Source organism: Crocodylus siamensis, chromosome 1 (genome assembly GCF_052110815.1).
Source record: "Crocodylus siamensis isolate JL-2025a chromosome 1, ASM5211081v1, whole genome shotgun sequence".
Lineage (NCBI taxonomy): Eukaryota > Metazoa > Chordata > Crocodylia > Crocodylidae > Crocodylus > Crocodylus siamensis.
Genome location: NC_143395.1, coordinates 205,085,744 through 205,102,738, shown reverse-complemented (window position 1 = coordinate 205,102,738; position 16,995 = coordinate 205,085,744). Strand labels below are relative to the sequence as shown.

The window sequence follows — 16,995 nt, the reverse complement described above, 5'->3', positions numbered from 1 at the left end:
CTAGCTGTGCCGGGCTCTGCAGCCCAGACATGAGCTCCGTGCTGGGAGCAGGGGAGGGACCGGGGTTGCGCTGCCTCAAGCCTCTCCCCCACTGCCGGTTCCGAGGTGCGCTTGCACGCGCCGGTACGGAGCCCGGGCTGCCCCCAGCAGGCAGCTGGGATGCTGTAAGCCCTGCTGGGAGCAGCCCAGGACCAGTAGCTCTCAGCAGCTACCAGACTACAAACAGCTGCTGTCTCCCCAGCCCCAAAAGGTGCAGTGCCGGTGCCTGCTGCCTTTCTGGAGCTCGGGGCCGGAAGACAGCTGGCAGGGACCAGGGTGGGAGGGCAGCAACTGTTTGTAGCCTCCCACCTGCAGCCGGCCCTGGCTCTGGGTAGCTGCTGATAGTCACGGAGCCCGGGCTGCTCCCATGGAAGCCCTGCTGCAAGCAGCCTGGGCTCTGTGGCTCTCAACAGCTTCCCAGAACCTGGGCCACGTGCCAACCAACATCTGCTGCCTCTCCGTCCCGGCCCCAGACTCTGGGGAGGCAGCACATACTGGCAGTACTTCCTGCTGTGCTGCCCTTGCTGCTTCGTTGGAACCCGGCCCGGCAGGGCACAGCGTGGAGCGCAAAAAGCTGCCATGCCACTTCCCTGCAGGTGGGGACAACAGCGAGGGGCACAACCCTGCGCTGCTGGTCACGGTGCTCCCATGCACACAGGGGACGTGTGGCAGGGCAGCGAGGAGCTGGAAGCAGGCAGCTGTCTGCGCCTCCCTGCTGTGCCCTGCCGCGCCGGGTTCCAACACTGCTTTGCAGAAGCCTTGAGGGCAGCGCTGCGGGGAACACTGCCTGTATGCGCTGCCTCCCTGGAGCCCAGGGCCAGGTCTGGGGCTGGGAGGCAGCTGGGGCTGCAAGAGGCAGCAGATGTTTGCAGCTGGCCCAGGTTCTGGGAAGCTGCTGACAGACACGGAGCCCAGGCTGCTTGCAGCAGGGCTTCCATGGGAGCAGCCCAGGGGGGCACAAGCAGGGCATCCTGCCATGTACTCCCTGCCCTCATGTTGTTTTTCTGGCATGCGGGCACCTTCCAAGGTAGGCATTGTGGGGGTTTTTGGCACTCTGGCCAAAAAATGTTGCCTACTGCTCTAAAGGAACACCTACGTATCAACATCTTGAATGGGTGTGTTAGAAGATGACAGGAAAGGAAATGGTGATTCCAGAACATTTGAAATAGAATTTCTTGGTACTTTATCTTTCTCTCACATTAATTAGACAGTGTCAGTTTCAGCTGCCTAAGCAAGTACAATAGGTAAGGAAGGTCTGGTACACAGTGAAAACACTCATTTCTTGTTCTTTAACCATGTTAATAAAAATGTAATATGAAAGTTTCTGGTATATTTGCTTAATTGTACTACTTACATAGTGTAATCCTTAGATATACTTTCATGACTGAAGACCGCAGCAAGTTTTTGCAGCTGTTGAGTGAGTTTTAACAATTCTTTTTCTTCCTCTTCTTTCCGCTGGTTATAATTTCCTACAGGGGCAGGTTCATCAGCCTGAGGAAACCCCCGCCCCCCCACATACAATTGGTCAAAGAGTCAAAAGAAGCTAAACCCTCATTGTATATGGTTTTATAATTACTTTATGCTCCCAGCTAATTCCTGCTTCTCTGCCTAAGATATACATTCTGTGTGGATGTTATTTAAGTAACTGAGTTCAGAGGGGCCCTTTTCCCTGCCAGCCCTGTTTGTGAGAGATCCACCTTGAAATCTGTTATTGTCGAGTCTCCTTGAGATTTTTCTAGCTCAGAGATTCCCAAACCATTTCCAGTTCAGATCCCACCTCTGGTTATAAGCCCCATGTCTGTCAATATAAGCACATGCCTGTTGAGCTCAAAATAGCATTCATAACTACTGGGGGCCCATTTGGAATCTGTGACCCCCAGTTGGAGAACTGCTCCACAAGCTTTTCCTCAGCATGACCCCATTTATGGCCCTATTTCCTCAGCATGATGCCTCACTCCTGAATCACAGCCCCCCACCCCTGTGACCTCACCCACTGATGTTATGACCCCATTTGGGGTCACAACCCACAGTCTGGCAACCACTGGCTTAGGGGTTTCATTTTTCATCTAGCCAAGAGAAAGGTAAACATGGATATTTTTAATCTCATCTCTGTGATTTTGTTCCCATTTTAAAATACCAGTATACTCTTAAGTACTGATGATAAATAATTCTTGTCCAGAACTTCATATTCCAAAGCACTCAGAAATATGTAATCATGTAGTGATTATAATAAATTAACCCCCACAGACTCCCATCAAGGTCTTGATCCAGCCAGAATAGCTGCTATATAGCCACAGTTAGGCATGGTCCAAGCTACTCTGAGGAACACAAAATGCTTTAGCCCCAGTACTTACTTTTTTCAAGTTTTTAAGGGTATGCATATTTTCATCCACCAGTTTCTTCAGTTCCACACATCTATATTGAAATCAAACAAAGTTGCATTTTCTCATTTCTGACAAAGAAATGACCAAAACCAAGCATAATTACTGAAATGTGTAAGTGCATACGTGTTTATAAAATTAAGGCCTCAATGTGTATAATATTTATATATAAAATCATGAGTCACAGTGGATTGCCAAAATAAGGATACGGTGCTCAGCTGCTTATTGGAGGTTTTACTTCAAAGGTGCCCCTTCTCTGCTGTAACACCACAACAGTCTCACACAGCAGTCTGCTGCAGCCCAGTACAATCTGTGTTACATTGCAAACCCTCCTCTTTATGAGAAGAGGAGGATGTTAAGGAAGCTAACTTTGTGTAGTATCCAGGTTCTACTCTACCTGCTGGTACATACAAGAGAACTAACATTGATCCCTCCCCCTTATCACTTCCCATTTCTCAACTATTGGGAGTTCAAACATGTAATTTGAAAAAGATATAGACAACCTCAAGAGACTCCAGAGGGTAAGAACGAGAATAAGAGGTTTAGAAAACAATCTATAAGGAAAGGTTAAAGGAACTGAGATTATTATAACTTTCTACCAATATTTAATCAGTTGTTTAAAAAAAATAATGGTGATCAACTCTTCAGAATGACTACTGAGAGAAGGACAAAAGGAATTTGGTTTTATTTGATGCAAAAATTTAGGCTAGATTTAAATTAACGACAATGAAATCTTAATGCTGGAACAGGCTACTTAGAAAGAGAAATGAAATCTCCTTTAACAAGTGGTTAATAAGTTAGGCAAAAATTTGCCAGGGAATTATCTAAATCAGTGATTTTCAACCACAGTACTGTGATATCCTTTTAAGGGTGATGTACCATATCAGTACTGTTAGGTGTGCAAATGCCTACACTATTCACAAGATTCACAACATGAACCCAGAGATTTCAAATAGAAATCGAATGTCAAAAATATTCTGACCTATTGTAGTCTAAGTTCTTTGCAAAAAGAAAATTATTCTTTTTCTTTAGTAACAAAAAAATATGAGTGGAAGCTAAGAGTTAGCATTTCCTGAAGAATGCCTCGAGTCCAAAAATGTTGAAAACTATTGGTTTAGATCAGGGACACCCAGACTTCCAGCCCCATGGGCCAAATGACTGGCACAGGGTAATTTTGCTGGGTGGATCCCATGTGGAGTCAGCATATGAGGCTGGTCCACTGGACCATCCCCTGCACCCTGATTTGGCAGCATGTCCACACATTCTCACACGCCTTGATCTGGCAACAGAGCAATTTTGAAGGCCCTGATCTAGCTGTGGGTAGACCCTGTGCATCAGTCAAGTCTAGCACACAGAGGTACATTACTGGCCTGCAGAGCTCCCCCCAGGTTCAGAAATTTGGAAGCAGGGGAGCAGCACTTAATGGTACCACCACTCCCCACCTGCCAAATTTCCAGACCCAGGCAGAGCCCCACAGGCATGATAACATGACTTCCTGGGGCCAGATCTGGCCCATGAATCAGAGGCTGAGCATCACCAGTCTAGACATACTTGATCCTGACTCAGTGCAGAGAAAAGACAAGATGTTAGATTAGCAAAACAGTGAAGAGACTGCTTGAAGAAGTTGTGGAACCTCCTCTGTTGAAGTTTTCAAGAGGAGGCAGAATAAGTAGAGATGATTTAGGTGTAGGCAAGTGTTTATTTAACGTATTCTTAAAAGATTCAAGAACAATCTTCTCACACAGTTACTAGGAATAAGGCCCAAAACATTAAAAGTCTCCTTTATTTGCTCCAGGTAAAGCAGAAGCGTGAGGGAACTGCCAGTATCCTGCCACTGCAGGGACAAGAAGTAATCGTTAAATATGTTCAACAAATCAGAGGATAGGGATGGCCCTGCCTCGAAAAAGGGGAGCCCGTGGAGATCCCTGCAAGTCCAAAAAAATGGTGGCAAGGGAGTAGTTGTCACTAATTTCCAGACCTGAGGGGAGCCCAATGAGCCAGACAGCGTGGCCCTGCACAACAGACTGGGTAAGCATAGTAGTGCAGAACCTGAGCCTGGCATGTGGGACCAGCCGGAGGTGGCACGGGGACAAAGCCTGGTGCGTAGGGCTAATCCAGCCCACAGGCTGGCCCCATGCCATTCATCTGGCCCATGAGATCAAAAGGCTGAGCATCACTGGACTAGGTCCTCTCTTGAGGGCTCTCCTAGGCCTGCTTTTCTTATTCTAAAGCATCTTAGACAAGTGTTTATCTAACTTGTTCTTAAAAACTTATTCTTACAAACTTTGGGAGCAACCCTTAGACAATTTCCAGGCACAAGGATTTCATCATAGATGTTTATACTGTAGTTCACATACCAGCAATCAGCACATTGTAACATAATGGCTTGTCTCCCTGAGTTTCAGACCAGCAGATAACAAACACACAGAGACACAAAGTGCATATCATGGTGGGAATGTGACGCAAGGAGGCGAGATGCCTGATGCAAGGCTGAGTGCCAGACCAAAGGCAGCATCCAGGCTTCCTAGCCCGCTGTCAGCTGTCACCCAGGCAGTCATTTAGACATGGTACTGAAAGTGGCTTCGCTGGAGAGATGGCTCAACAGGACTTCCACAAAAGCAATACAGCTCCCTGTCAGCAGCAACCCCCTTTTTTTTTCTTTTTTGGAAAATTTTTCGTATTCAAGGTCAGCTTAGCCAAATCCTCTCAACTGGGCAACATTCAACAGTTTAAACACTATATGTGGTGCTACAACTGGCAAGTATCCTTCACCCCAGACTTTTCAGCCCAGGGCTTCAGATACTCCCAAATCCATCATCCTATGTGCAGGCCCAAGCCCAGAGACTTGGAGTTTGGATGCCCACAGGTTTTGTTTGCCCTCAGCCGTATGGCTGCAGGAGCAAGCTAGGTAGGTTTCCTCCATTTCCACAAAATCAGTGTGTAGCCGAGATCCTCCCACTGGAAACTGACCAGTGGGAAGCTAATTGCAAGACTTGTAGGGCATCCTGTTGGCAGTGCATTGGGCAGGAGCACACTCTCCACTACACGATGCTGTTTAAACCCATCCCGGTCTAAGCAACAGACTGGATAGGAGCCACAGGCATGAGTGGGCTGTGCGTCTTGTCCCCCAACCTGGGTGGAACCCTAGCAGCTTTGGCTGCTGCCCTGCAGCGGAGCAGGCTGGGAGAGCGGGTCCTTACCTCGGGTACAGTCCCCTGCTGTCCGCGGGGCCGAGAGCCCCGCGCTGCCTGCTCTCTGCCAGCAACGCGTCCACCTGCAGCAGATGAGCCGGTCAGCGGGCCGGGGAACGGCGGGAGCCCTCCCTGCCTCCCCCGGTTCCCCCTCACTCCCACCCCGCAGGGGCGGCACCTGCTCCCGCAGTTCGCGGCTCCGGCGCTGCACGCGCTGCAGCGGGCCCCGGCCCCGGCCCCGACTCCCCCGGCCCAGCCCGGCCATCGTCGCCACGGCAACGAACGCCCGGGCGCTCCCCGGTGACGTCATCCCATGGCGCCCCGAGACCTGGCTGCTGCGGAGCCCGGCTGCAACAGAAGTGCTAACATTCCCGGCATGCAACGAGGGCACGGAGCCAGGCTCTCCGCTCGGGAACGCAGAGACCCAACATGCAACGAGAGGGGGGCAGGAAACAGCGGGCCGCAGCCCACGCAGCCGCAGTGCATCATGGGAGCTGCAGTCCCCCGAAAAAGCTCAGGCCGCGTGCAAGCGGTGACGATAGATGAGGCTATGGGCGGGATGGAAGAGCCTTGACCAGGCCGATTCCTGCTCTGCAAGCTGGACTTCTTACAGGAAGCCGTGTTTCGAGCCGGAATAAAAAGAAGATGAAGCTGCTGCCTTAGTTAATAGCGCCCAAGCCTGCAGGGAGGACCCCAGCCTGCAGAGACACCCACCATAAGGGGCGTTTAAGGGAAAGGAGATAATCTTATAAACGGGCTCTGACAGAGCAATTCCTGGGCACATCTAGGGTTTTGAAAAAGGGGAGCTGGGTGCAGACGGTGCACTAGTTATCACACAGGCTGGGTCCAGACAGGTGTGGACATGTGGTATGTGGGGTATGCGGCTCTGTAGACCCATCTGCTGTGCCACACTGCACATGTGGGTGTTCCCTGTGCCGCTGCCTTGCAGCATGAGAGGGTGTTTTTGGTCAAAAAAATCCAAGCCAAAAAAAAAAGGGCAGCGTAAGTGGTGGCAGCATGTGCCACCAAAACCAGAGCCTGGCTGGCTAGATCCGTACTCCAGTTGCCAGCTAGGCTCCCTGCTGCAGGAATGCTGTGGCTACACCTCCCCAAGCCCCCAAGTAAGGCTGCTGGAGCCAGCACAGTTGCTGCCCCAGCCTCTCCTACCCCACCCGGGGTAACCTGCCACACAACAGACCACACCTGGCACAGGCATTCCCTGGGAACAAGAAGCAGTGACACAAGGTGTACCACTGCTAATTGTCCCTGGGAAACCAAACATCCATGCTTGTCTGGACATGGCCATAAAATACAACTTGTATTTAATTCCAGTTAGAGAACAACTAGATGCTCTACCAATATGTTAGAGGGCTAGTACTATATTATTCAGTTCACAGCCAAAGCAAAAAACAAACATAAGTATTGGAATGTGCACTTATTTGCTTGGTTGTATACATAAAATTTAAGAAAACACCAAAATAGGCAAAAAAGACTGTCATTAGTCTTGTAGATTTTATAATGAAATGTACATTTCTAATTCATATTCACAAAACTAAATCTAGCTTTCTTGAGCATCTTGACAGTGCCTCTGATATTTCACTGTTCAGTTACTTCTGCACCTGAATTAAGGTTTTTAGCTAGAGACTGGGTGGGCCAGGAATCAGAGTGGTGTAATAGCACCACTGCAACCCCCCCAGAAGAATTGTGCCATTTTAGACACAGGCAGCTGACAGGCAGGCTAAGGCTACACTGTTCCCATATTAAAATGGTAAAATTCACTATCAGATAGGGCTTAAACGCAGAATGTTCAAAAAATTATTTGAGGTTTTGCATAGAAATCTTTGTCACTCCCATCACTTATTTTTAAGAAATATGGGATACACATTAAGATGACAATACATGGCAAAAAGAGCTTATGAAAATACCTGATATTTATTCATTAAAAAAAAATGTACAGGCATAATTTGACAGCATGTGCAGTTTGAGCTATCACATGAATCATGTTGCCCAATAAATAATATGGGTACCTATTAAATACTGATCTCAGCCCCTTTTGGTACAGCCTGCTCATAAAATGTATGCCAAATCACTTTCAGATAACTTAATATAGCATTAGTTGTAAAAGCGTAACTGCATTTTCTTGACCTATCTTTAGCACTCTTGAAGAAAATGTTGCATAAGCCTGTTGTTCACTGTGGCAGGTGCCAGTCACACAACCCAAAGCATCTAATGTTACCTATTCAAATGTAAGGAATGCTAGAAAAGCAAAATGACAGGAGAGGTAGTAGGAAAGCATTACATTAGCTTGAGAATAAAGTGCCAACCAAGTTCTGAATCTCCATGGAGTATACTTTGCATCGTCAGCTCAAGGTGTTTTAAAATGAGTACAGACTTCCTTTGAAATTCATGAAAGAAAATTTTGGAGGAAAACAGTTGTGAATACAAGTGCAGGGAGATAGAAAAATAGCAATAGACAAGACAGCTGAAGCACGAGGCTAAGCCTTGTCCCCCCCATCCCTCCAAAGATGTCAAACAGTCCCAAGGACTTCTACTGAATAACAGGCATCTTTGCTGGACATATTCCTGATATAAAGAGTAAGTCTAAAGGACTGATAGAGACTCTGAATTTTATGCCTAACATGAAATCATGAATTCATGATTTTATCTTACCCATATATGCTGTGTGCCATTCTATAATTTTCACTGACCTTTTGCTCACGTGCTTGTTCCCACCTCCTCTCTGGGCTTTAACATTAGGCTCCTAACATGTTTCATAAGCTATATTTTTACTTAACTAAAGTTTGTACTTAACAAGCAACCTAAATTACATTTTATTAGCTTTAAATATTGACAGTTTTGGTGGCAAGAGTCATATACTGTACAGAAGCAGGTTTAGAGTCAAAAGACACAGGGACAAACAAATAGAAAAGTAAAGAAATAGAACAGGACCGTCTGTGGGGGGCAAATCAGAGCAACTGCCCCAGGCCCGGTGTTTTGGGGGGCCCTGTGGAGCCAGGCAGAGTGGTCACGGCAATTCCATGCTGCTGCCAGCTTCATGTCTGGCCGCTCGGCACCCCCCCCGGCCCCTCACCACTGAATCTGCCGCCAAGTTCCTCATGTCCTGGGGTGAGGTCCCGCACAGGCTGATTTGCCCCAGGCCCCTCACCCTGCTCGGGTCGTCTCTGATAACAGGGGTGTCAAACTGTCCTTAGAACAATCCTCAAAAATACAAGGCAACAGATATGCAGTCATAGTACCAATTTAACTCATCGTAGCCATACAGAGGTTATTTTAATACACATGAAGATCATTTTTGGAGATGTCAGTTTGGGCAAGCAAGACTATTATACCACAGATGCCATCTTTTTCAAGTGATGAAGTGTGTGAAGATATTTGTATGGTATAAAACCTCATTTCTTCAAATATATTTAGATAAAAAGGGAGCAGGAGTCTGTTTATGTTCATTCAATTGTCGGCTTCCATCCCAGTCAGGCTGTTAAAGAAAGTGAAATATAAATGTGAATGCTACATTGCAAACCTGAAGTAATTTAAATTGTAAATAAAAAATACAGTCAAAACAATGTTCACTCATGTTAAACCATAGTTACAATACTCCAGCAAGAGAGAAAAATAATCTCAAATATAGGTTTTAGAATACTATATTTAAAAAAAACCACAAAACAAAAAAATAAACAGGTCTGGAAATACTCAAAGCACAGACAGCATTGAGACTGATAAGCTACAATAAAGCAAACTTGAAATGTCAGGAATTTAGAGCAGGCTATAAAATGATGTAGAATGTAACAGTCTGTTTACAGCTGTCTACAATTTGTCCTTTGGAATGGAAAATCTTAAAATTAAACTTAAAAAATGACAGCATAGTATCTGGCTTATATAATGGTGATACATGTCCAGGAGATGCCACAGTGTCAGCACTACTTATGATAACCATATCATGCCATACGGGCACTAGAAAATGTGTACTTTGTTGTTCTTTGAACACTTGTCACATGCAACCCTCTGTTCCCCTGCTGCTCATGTTCCTTCCCTGCAAGCATTCAAACATGCCAGAGCTCTCAAATGTGATAGTTCCAGGATGTGTAATGTCCGCATCAAATCAAACCTTGTAGGAAGTAATCAACCAGTTAGCAGGCCAGATAACAGTCAGGGACCCCTGCATGCTGGATCCAGCACACACAACACCCACTTTGGCCAGTCTAAATGGGAAGACCTGCTGGGAAGAAGCCTGGCATGGCTGGCACTTGACTACTGCTGCTGGAATAAGCCGCAGTGCTGGGCTTCTTCCTGTGGGGCTCCAGCACCACTGCTTTCACTTGAGAGTCTGGCAGCCAAGAGAGGCAAAACCGGCAGGCTGGATGACCTGGCTAGATCCAGCCTGGGTCCATGTTTGACACCCCTGATGTAAGACATGAAGTTTTCAGCAATTTAGAAAAGACAGCCAGACAGCCCAAAACTTAACGGCCCATCAATCCCTAAAAACCAAACTTTACTAACAACAAATCACTTGGCATTTCTAGACAATACCATTACTGTGCTGTGCTGCTGCCAAACCAAACTAGGAGTGGGAGCCCTGCTATTGTAAGTTGGAGCTCTGCCATATCAAGTCCTAGCTCAGGATCCCCTTACTACCCCCTCACAAACATATAATGCATCCCTTATTAGAAGTTTACACATTATCATTGCTAATATTGTTTTGGGACTTTCCTGGGAGGGTACAAAATTTTGAAGTTTGGATGCTGACACAAAGCCAGTCTGAACCAGGCAGCAATCTTGCCACATTTTATATACTACTCTCCCCTCTCGGCACCAAATGTATCTGTCTACATCTATATACACATGCACCCTATCCAGAGATGACCATGGGGGGGGGGGTGCAGGGTCCGGGGCAAATCAGCCTGTGTGAGGCCCCTTTAACACTGTGTGAGGCAGGGCTGCAGGTACGCCACCCAGCTTCCATCTGGCTCCGCAGGGCCCCCCAAAGCACAGGGCCAAAGGCAGTCACCCTGATTCACTCCTCCCCATGCCCTGAAAGGGGTCCTGACCATATCTATAGATGTATATAGACATATGCACACACATATATACACATACATGCATATATACATATATATGTGTGTATATTATATAAATAAATATATAAATAAGTGTGTGTGTGTGTGTCTATAATAGATAGAGGCTGGAAGGGATCTTATCGGGTCCAGTCCCCTTGGACATATACACACACATATATAGGTATATGTATGCATGTATACTCACACAGCTATGACATGTATGCACACACATCTCTAGCTATAGGAGCGAGATGGGGGTTTGTCCCGATGCCGAAGGCCCCGCCCCGCCCCGCGGGACACGCATGCGCAGGGCGAGCACTTGGCGCGGGGCCGCCCCCCCGAGCCCCGCTCACCGGTCAGGACAGATCCAGCTTCTTCTGCGTGGCCACCAACTGGGCCTGCAGGCGCCGTTTGCGCCAGTCGAGGAAGCGGCGGCGCATGCGGTTGGCCTGCCAGCCCACCAGCACGCCTGAAGCGAAGGCCAGCACCAGCGCCAGCTGCACCGGCCGCTCCGACAGCGCCTCCGAGCCCAGCGCCATAATCGCCCGCCTCCCGCCGGGCGTGGGCGGAGCTTCCCTGCCCGCCCCAGTCACGGGGGCTGAGGGGATGGCAACCCGCGCTGCATGGCTGGAGTTGGAGCTGCCATCGCCGGGCAGTTGGCTTCAACCGTGGGACCAGAGGCCAACCGGGGGCCCATCTGCCCCTGCTAATACTAGGAAACTTTCCCTCCTCTGATCCGTTTAGACAGAGCTGTGACTTCTCATCTCTGCCCTTCTTGCAGCGCTGGCTGACTCCTGCGGGGAGGTGAGGTAGAGCAGCCCCCGGGCAATCCAGCTTTCTCAGCCCTGGGCTATAACAGGGAACCTCCCAGGCAATAAAAAGGAAAGGCAAACCTGAAATCGATATTTTACATCTAAAATGGAAAGAAAGGGAACTTGACAGGGTCATCACTTTGCAGTTCTGACTTGTAAGCATTGATAGGGGAGGCTAAAGGTATTGGAAACCTGTGGGCAGTTCAATTAAGGACAGTAAGAAGGAAACGTAAATATAAGAAATACAAGCAAAGGGTGGGGGCATTACTATGGTAAATCTTCAATAATGCAAAAAAATTCAATAAACATAAACGTTTTGTATTTTGGAAAACAGCTGGATGATATTCACAGCTGAAAGTAATAATGACACAGTTTTATCTGAACAACAGATAGACTATTCAATAGCAGCTCCTAAAGTTAAATGAGAGAATTGGCAGTGAGTAGATTGTTTCCAAGGATATTCTGCAGGGTCAGTTTTTAACAAGGACCTGGAAGAAAACAAATCATTCCTGATAGCCTCTGCAAATAACCATCAGGTTATTACTGAGAGCACTGTGAGTCACTTGGTAAACTGGCACCTCAATGTGCAACCATCCATCTGGAAACAAAGAACATACATATAGGATGGGTAACTCAGTCCTAGGAAGCAGGGACTTTTGGATATATAAATGGGAATACTGGACAGAAGCATGGAGATTATTAAGTCTTTACTGGACAGAAGGGGAACAACTGCTGCTGGAAGTGCCTTGTTTGGGACTGCACAACTCAGGAAGGATGTTCAGCAATGGTTTGGAGAAGAGCCACAAGTATGAGTAAACGATCACAAAATCTGTTTAGGAAGAAAGTCCTGGAGCTCTATTTATTTTATCAATACTAAGATTAAGGCTGTTGTGATCAGAGCCTACAAATATCTAAGAAGGAGCAGAAGTGTGAAAAGAGGGTTCTTCATTTTATCAGACAAATATATAACCAGGTTCAATGCTGGAAGTTGAAGCTAAACATCAGGCTAGAAACAAGGCACAGTTTTTTTTAACGGTGATGATACTTAGCCAATGTACTAATTTATGAAGAACTGTAGTGGATTTTCCATCACTTGAAATTTTCAAGTCGAGATTTGATGTTTTCCCTGAAAGATGTGGTCATTCCAAAGAGATTAATTCAGGGAAGACTCGTACCTTCTGTTATAAAGGAGATTACACTAGATGTTAACAAAGGTCCCTCATATAATCTGTAGATTCTATTTTATATCTGCAGGACCAGGTAATTTGTATCTAAGAATTTTGAAAGAGTTGGACAACAATCTGACTCAACCACTCATTGATTTTTAACAAATCTTGGAACTTGAGAGGAGTTTCAGAAGACTGAAAAAGACCCAATTTTATGTCAGTAATCTAAAGGGCAAATGTGATTATCTGAATGACTACAGGCTAGTTATGGTTCAAATCCCCACTAAAACCACAAAAAGATTGCAATGCAATCAGTGAAGAATTAATGCATGGTAGAATAATTAATAATAGGTAGCATACCTCAGCTTCCTGTAAGAATTTTTTTCTCAGTCCTATATGCTAACCTAATTAAAAAATTATCACCATCCATGATAAATGCAGCACATATTAAATGAATTAAAATGGACTCTCATATACCACAAAAATAGTATTAAGTGGAGAATCATTATCTACTGTGGGTGTTTCTGCAGGGATCTGTGGTTGGCTCAGTGCTATTCAATATTATGACCAATAATTTGGAAGAAAATATGAAATTGCTGATGATAAGAGTGACAGAAATTGGTGGAGTGGAAAATAATGGTGGAGAAATTGTCAGCGCAGGACCACCCCGAACTATACAATCCCAGCCAAAGCTTTGCCTACCTGGGTCGTAAAAACCTCTTAAGGACAGAGATTCCACAGCCTCTGTGGGTAACTTGTTCCAGTGCCTTACTACCCTCTGAGTGAGAAAGTTTTTCCTATTATCTAAGCTAAACTTCCCCTGCTGCAATTTGAGACCATTGCTCCTTGTTCTGTCATCTGCCACCACTGAGAACAGTCTAGCTCCATCCTCTTTGGCACAACCCTTCAGGTAGCTGAAAGCTGCTATTAAATCTCCTCTCAGTCTTCTCTTCTCCAGACTAAATAAGTCCAGTTCCCTCAACCCCTTCCCGTAAGTCATGTCCCCCAGTCACCTAACCATTTTCGTTGCCCTCTGCTGGACTCTCCATTTTGTCCACATGGTTTCTGTAGTGGGAGGCCCAAAACTGAACACAGTACTCCAGATGTGGCCTCATCAGTGCTGAACAGAGGGGAACAATCACTCCCCTCCATCTGCTGGCAACGCTCCTACTAATGAAGGTTGTAACCAAATTCCATTATAAAACTTGTTCTTACTCAAACAACTGATCTGGCCTGAGCACTGTCAGAATTTCTCTAAGAGGACAAGGGGCCCATAATGCAATGAAGGAAGAAAGTATGTCACACCAGCGCATCTACACATGCCTGTATGGTGACATTGCTACTGTGCTGTGCTTTACTTTTTCCTTTTGGAAATACTAAAGCACAGTACAGTAGCAGCCCATACAGCGCCATATGCTGGGCACATGGTTATTTTTAGCCTCTACTTCGCCCTAGCATCGCATTATAATGAGAGAGCATGTCGCTTCAGTGAAGTAGCTGCTGGTCACATGTAGATACATGTGGTTGCTATGTCGCCATAGTGCATTGCTATGGCAACATGGCATCACCTGTAGATGCCCATTGTTTGAGTGACAGGTCTTGGGCTGTCAGTCTCACAGACACAGGCAGGATTAAAGGGAGGCTGAGAGCCACATGGAGGTCACTTACCATGCCAGGGTGTGTATGTCATAAAGCCATCTAAAGCAGGGTTGATCTGCATGTATCATGCATAGATATTTTTCCAAATTAGATTTACTAATGTAGTGTTTGGTCTCTATTTATAACTAATGTTAAACTATACTCAGTTTTACAATTTTTTTATTCGTATGAACCCTAGTTTTGGGTATGAATGCATTTTTGTATTTTCATAACATGACTGATAACAAGCAGGGGAGTGATGGATAAATGAAGTACGACTTGCACCAGACAATAGCTCTTCACACTTCAGAGAAACCCTGGCAGCAGAAGATAACAGCTGAGGCTAGAAACAGATGTTGCCGAATGGAGTGATTCAGATGTGCTGCTTTGTGTCGTGGCAATGCTGATCACTGCACAGGGTATAACACGTCGTCACCCTTTGTCCTGCCCTTGATGATGGACCCACAAGTTTGGAGCAGCAAAAAACACTGAAGGTTACCCCGCTTAGTGTAGGTTTGGGACAGCCAGGAAATGCCAGCTATTCCCCCACCCAGCCAGCCCTGTGGCCAGCATACCACAAAGTAAGCCCTGTCCCCTTGCCAAATGCCATTCTACTCTCCTTTCCTTGCCTGGTCCTTTGGGGCTGGCTGAACATGGAAGCACTTTTCCCTCACTGTGCCACCCCACAGCACAGGTTTGGGGCAGCAGGAAAAGAGGGGTTTTCTCCTATCCAGCCAAACCCATAGTGGGGAAAGCTGAGCAGGGAAAGCACCACAAGGAAACAGACGTCTGCCTCAATAAAGCGGCAGAGTCTATTACTACCTATTGTTATGCCTCTGATTTTCAGGTCATGTGGTGCAACAAAGGGTAAGGACATCTGTTTGCATTTGTGCCACCTTAAAAAAAAAAATTAAGGTGGCACAAATGATAGACAACATCTGTTTCCACCCTGAGAGTCTGTATTTGCATATATATCAGCCCAAATGCCGGTATGTCTCTTAATGTGTATTTAAGGTGATCTACCAATCCCAAACAACTGTACATTTCAAAGGGAAAACTCATAGCGGGAATCAGGAGATAAACACCTGGAATTTTATACAGAGATTATTATTTTTCACCCCTTAAATAGAATGCGAGAGAGACTATATCTCTCTTGAATAAGTGATAGCTAAGGAAATTGAATTGGCAGACTATAGATCTGAAAGGTTGTATATATTTCTATATTTCTTAGATATAATTGTAAGTCATGGATATCACCTAAAATGACAAACAGATGAATATGGGGGGGAGGGACTCATCTGCATAATGTACATGTGCTCCCTGAGAATACAGTAGAAAAATATAGATGGGTAGATAAGGTGATGGTACTTAAGAAATGCTGGTTGAGGCAAATGAGGTCTACAGATCCCTAGCATTAGAATGGTCTACTCCCCCAGCTGGCAGAAGCTGATTGCAGGAAAATTCTAACTAGAGTTTGGCAGTTCCCTGATTAGAGAGAGCTGCTGTATTTCAGTAAGAAAATGGAATGAAATATTTCTTTTGCTTTTATGGTAATGTAAAAGTGTAGCAATATTGTTTCAGAAGGCAGAGAAAGCCAAGGACTTTTTAAGGCGGTAAATTTGATTGGACCAGCATGTCATTGGGATAAAATTAGACAAGCTTTTGAATGCAAGGCATTATTTGTCAGGTCTCTGATCACAGGAAGGCGGGCACCAGGGGGCTAACCTCTTTGGCCAACATACCACAAAGTAAGTCCTGCCCCCTTGCTAAATGCTATTCTGCTCCCCTTCCCCTGCCTGGTCCTTTTGCTCTGCTCTCTCTTTCCTGCCGGATCCATTGCTCTGCTTTCTTTCTAATCTGCACTGTTCTGTATGCTCCTTGCTGGAAATGTAAACCAAACAAAGTGGCTGTGTGTGCCACTCATGCCATATGTGCCAAGGGTTGGCACTCTTGGTCTACACTGTAGTGGCAGTGTGTCTTTGCAAAATCATTCCTGAGCATATCCCCACAGGCATGCGCTAACCTGGAAGCAAACAGGGGAGGGCCACATGAGAGTTGCTCTCAGCAACTGTTCTTAAGCATGTTGGAAACTGATGTCACAAGAGAAGCCACAAAAGAGACACCTAAGCCTTAGGGCTGTGCAAAGCTTCAGATCATGATTCGAATTCGGAGATGATTCAGATGATTCAGAGGCCAAATCTACTAATCTGAATTGAATTGCGGGAAGCTTTAGGCTTTCCAAATTGATTCGGAGCTTCCAAATGGATTCAGAAAAGATTCAGAGATTTGGCTGTAGGGTATAATGGGGAATCAATGAAATATCTATAACTTTGTTGTTTTTTGGCTGATTCAGAGGAAACTTGCAGGGATAGTAGCCTCGGCTGAGAGCTGACGTGTGCCAAGATTCAAGGAGATAGGTGCAGGGGTTTGGGGGGAACTGCACCTCAAGCTGCAGACAAGCAAAACTCATGATATGGGTTGACACTGTGTGTGTTAAGGCACAGCAGGATGACAGCTGCAGGGATGGTAGCCCCTGCTGAAGCCACAAAGCCTGCCAGCTGTCGAGAAGATCGGTGCAGGGGCTTCTGGGGCCCTGCACCTCTAGCTGCTAACAGGCAAAACTTGTCTGGTCTAATAAAACAGTGGTTCTCAACTTTTTTTTTGTACTACGATCCATTTGTAAACACTGATAGATT

At 46.1% G+C, this 16,995-nt stretch overlaps 2 protein-coding genes across 6 annotated transcripts in view; both read right to left on the bottom strand.

Annotated features, from left to right (window-relative positions):
- The window catches only part of NPHP1 (nephrocystin 1), a 65,668-nt gene extending 59,404 nt beyond the window's left edge, over positions 1-6,264 (bottom strand). For 2 of the 5 annotated variants that reach the window (XM_090053363.1, XM_090053389.1), the window contains exons 1-4: positions 5,790-6,264; positions 5,621-5,694; positions 2,394-2,454; positions 1,394-1,530 (exon numbers count right to left, since the gene is read on the bottom strand). In XM_090053363.1, coding sequence (XP_089909489.1) covers positions 1,394-1,530; positions 2,394-2,454; positions 5,621-5,694; positions 5,790-5,921 — 404 coding nt within the window. In that variant the 5' untranslated portion in view covers positions 5,922-6,264. The remainder of the gene's footprint in view (positions 1-1,393; positions 1,531-2,393; positions 2,455-5,620; positions 5,695-5,789) is intronic. The other 3 variants (XM_090053380.1, XM_090053372.1, XM_090053354.1) reach the window with 3 other exon arrangements.
- An 840-nt stretch (positions 6,265-7,104) lies between these two features.
- Positions 7,105-14,350, bottom strand: MTLN (mitoregulin). Its single transcript, XM_090053341.1, has 2 exons — positions 11,037-14,350; positions 7,105-9,104 (listed from the first exon to the last, which is right to left on the bottom strand). Exon 1 carries the CDS (start codon positions 11,220-11,222, stop codon positions 11,040-11,042), a length of 183 nt encoding a protein of 60 aa, XP_089909467.1. The 5' UTR covers positions 11,223-14,350; the 3' UTR covers positions 7,105-9,104; positions 11,037-11,039.
- Positions 14,351-16,995: the final 2,645 nt, after the last annotated feature.

What these genes read in the sequence shown, in the direction of transcription:
- MTLN (XM_090053341.1), bottom strand. Translation starts at nt 11,222, where the DNA reads ATGGCGCTGGGCTCGGAGGCGCTGTCGGAGCGGCCGGTGCAGCTGGCG.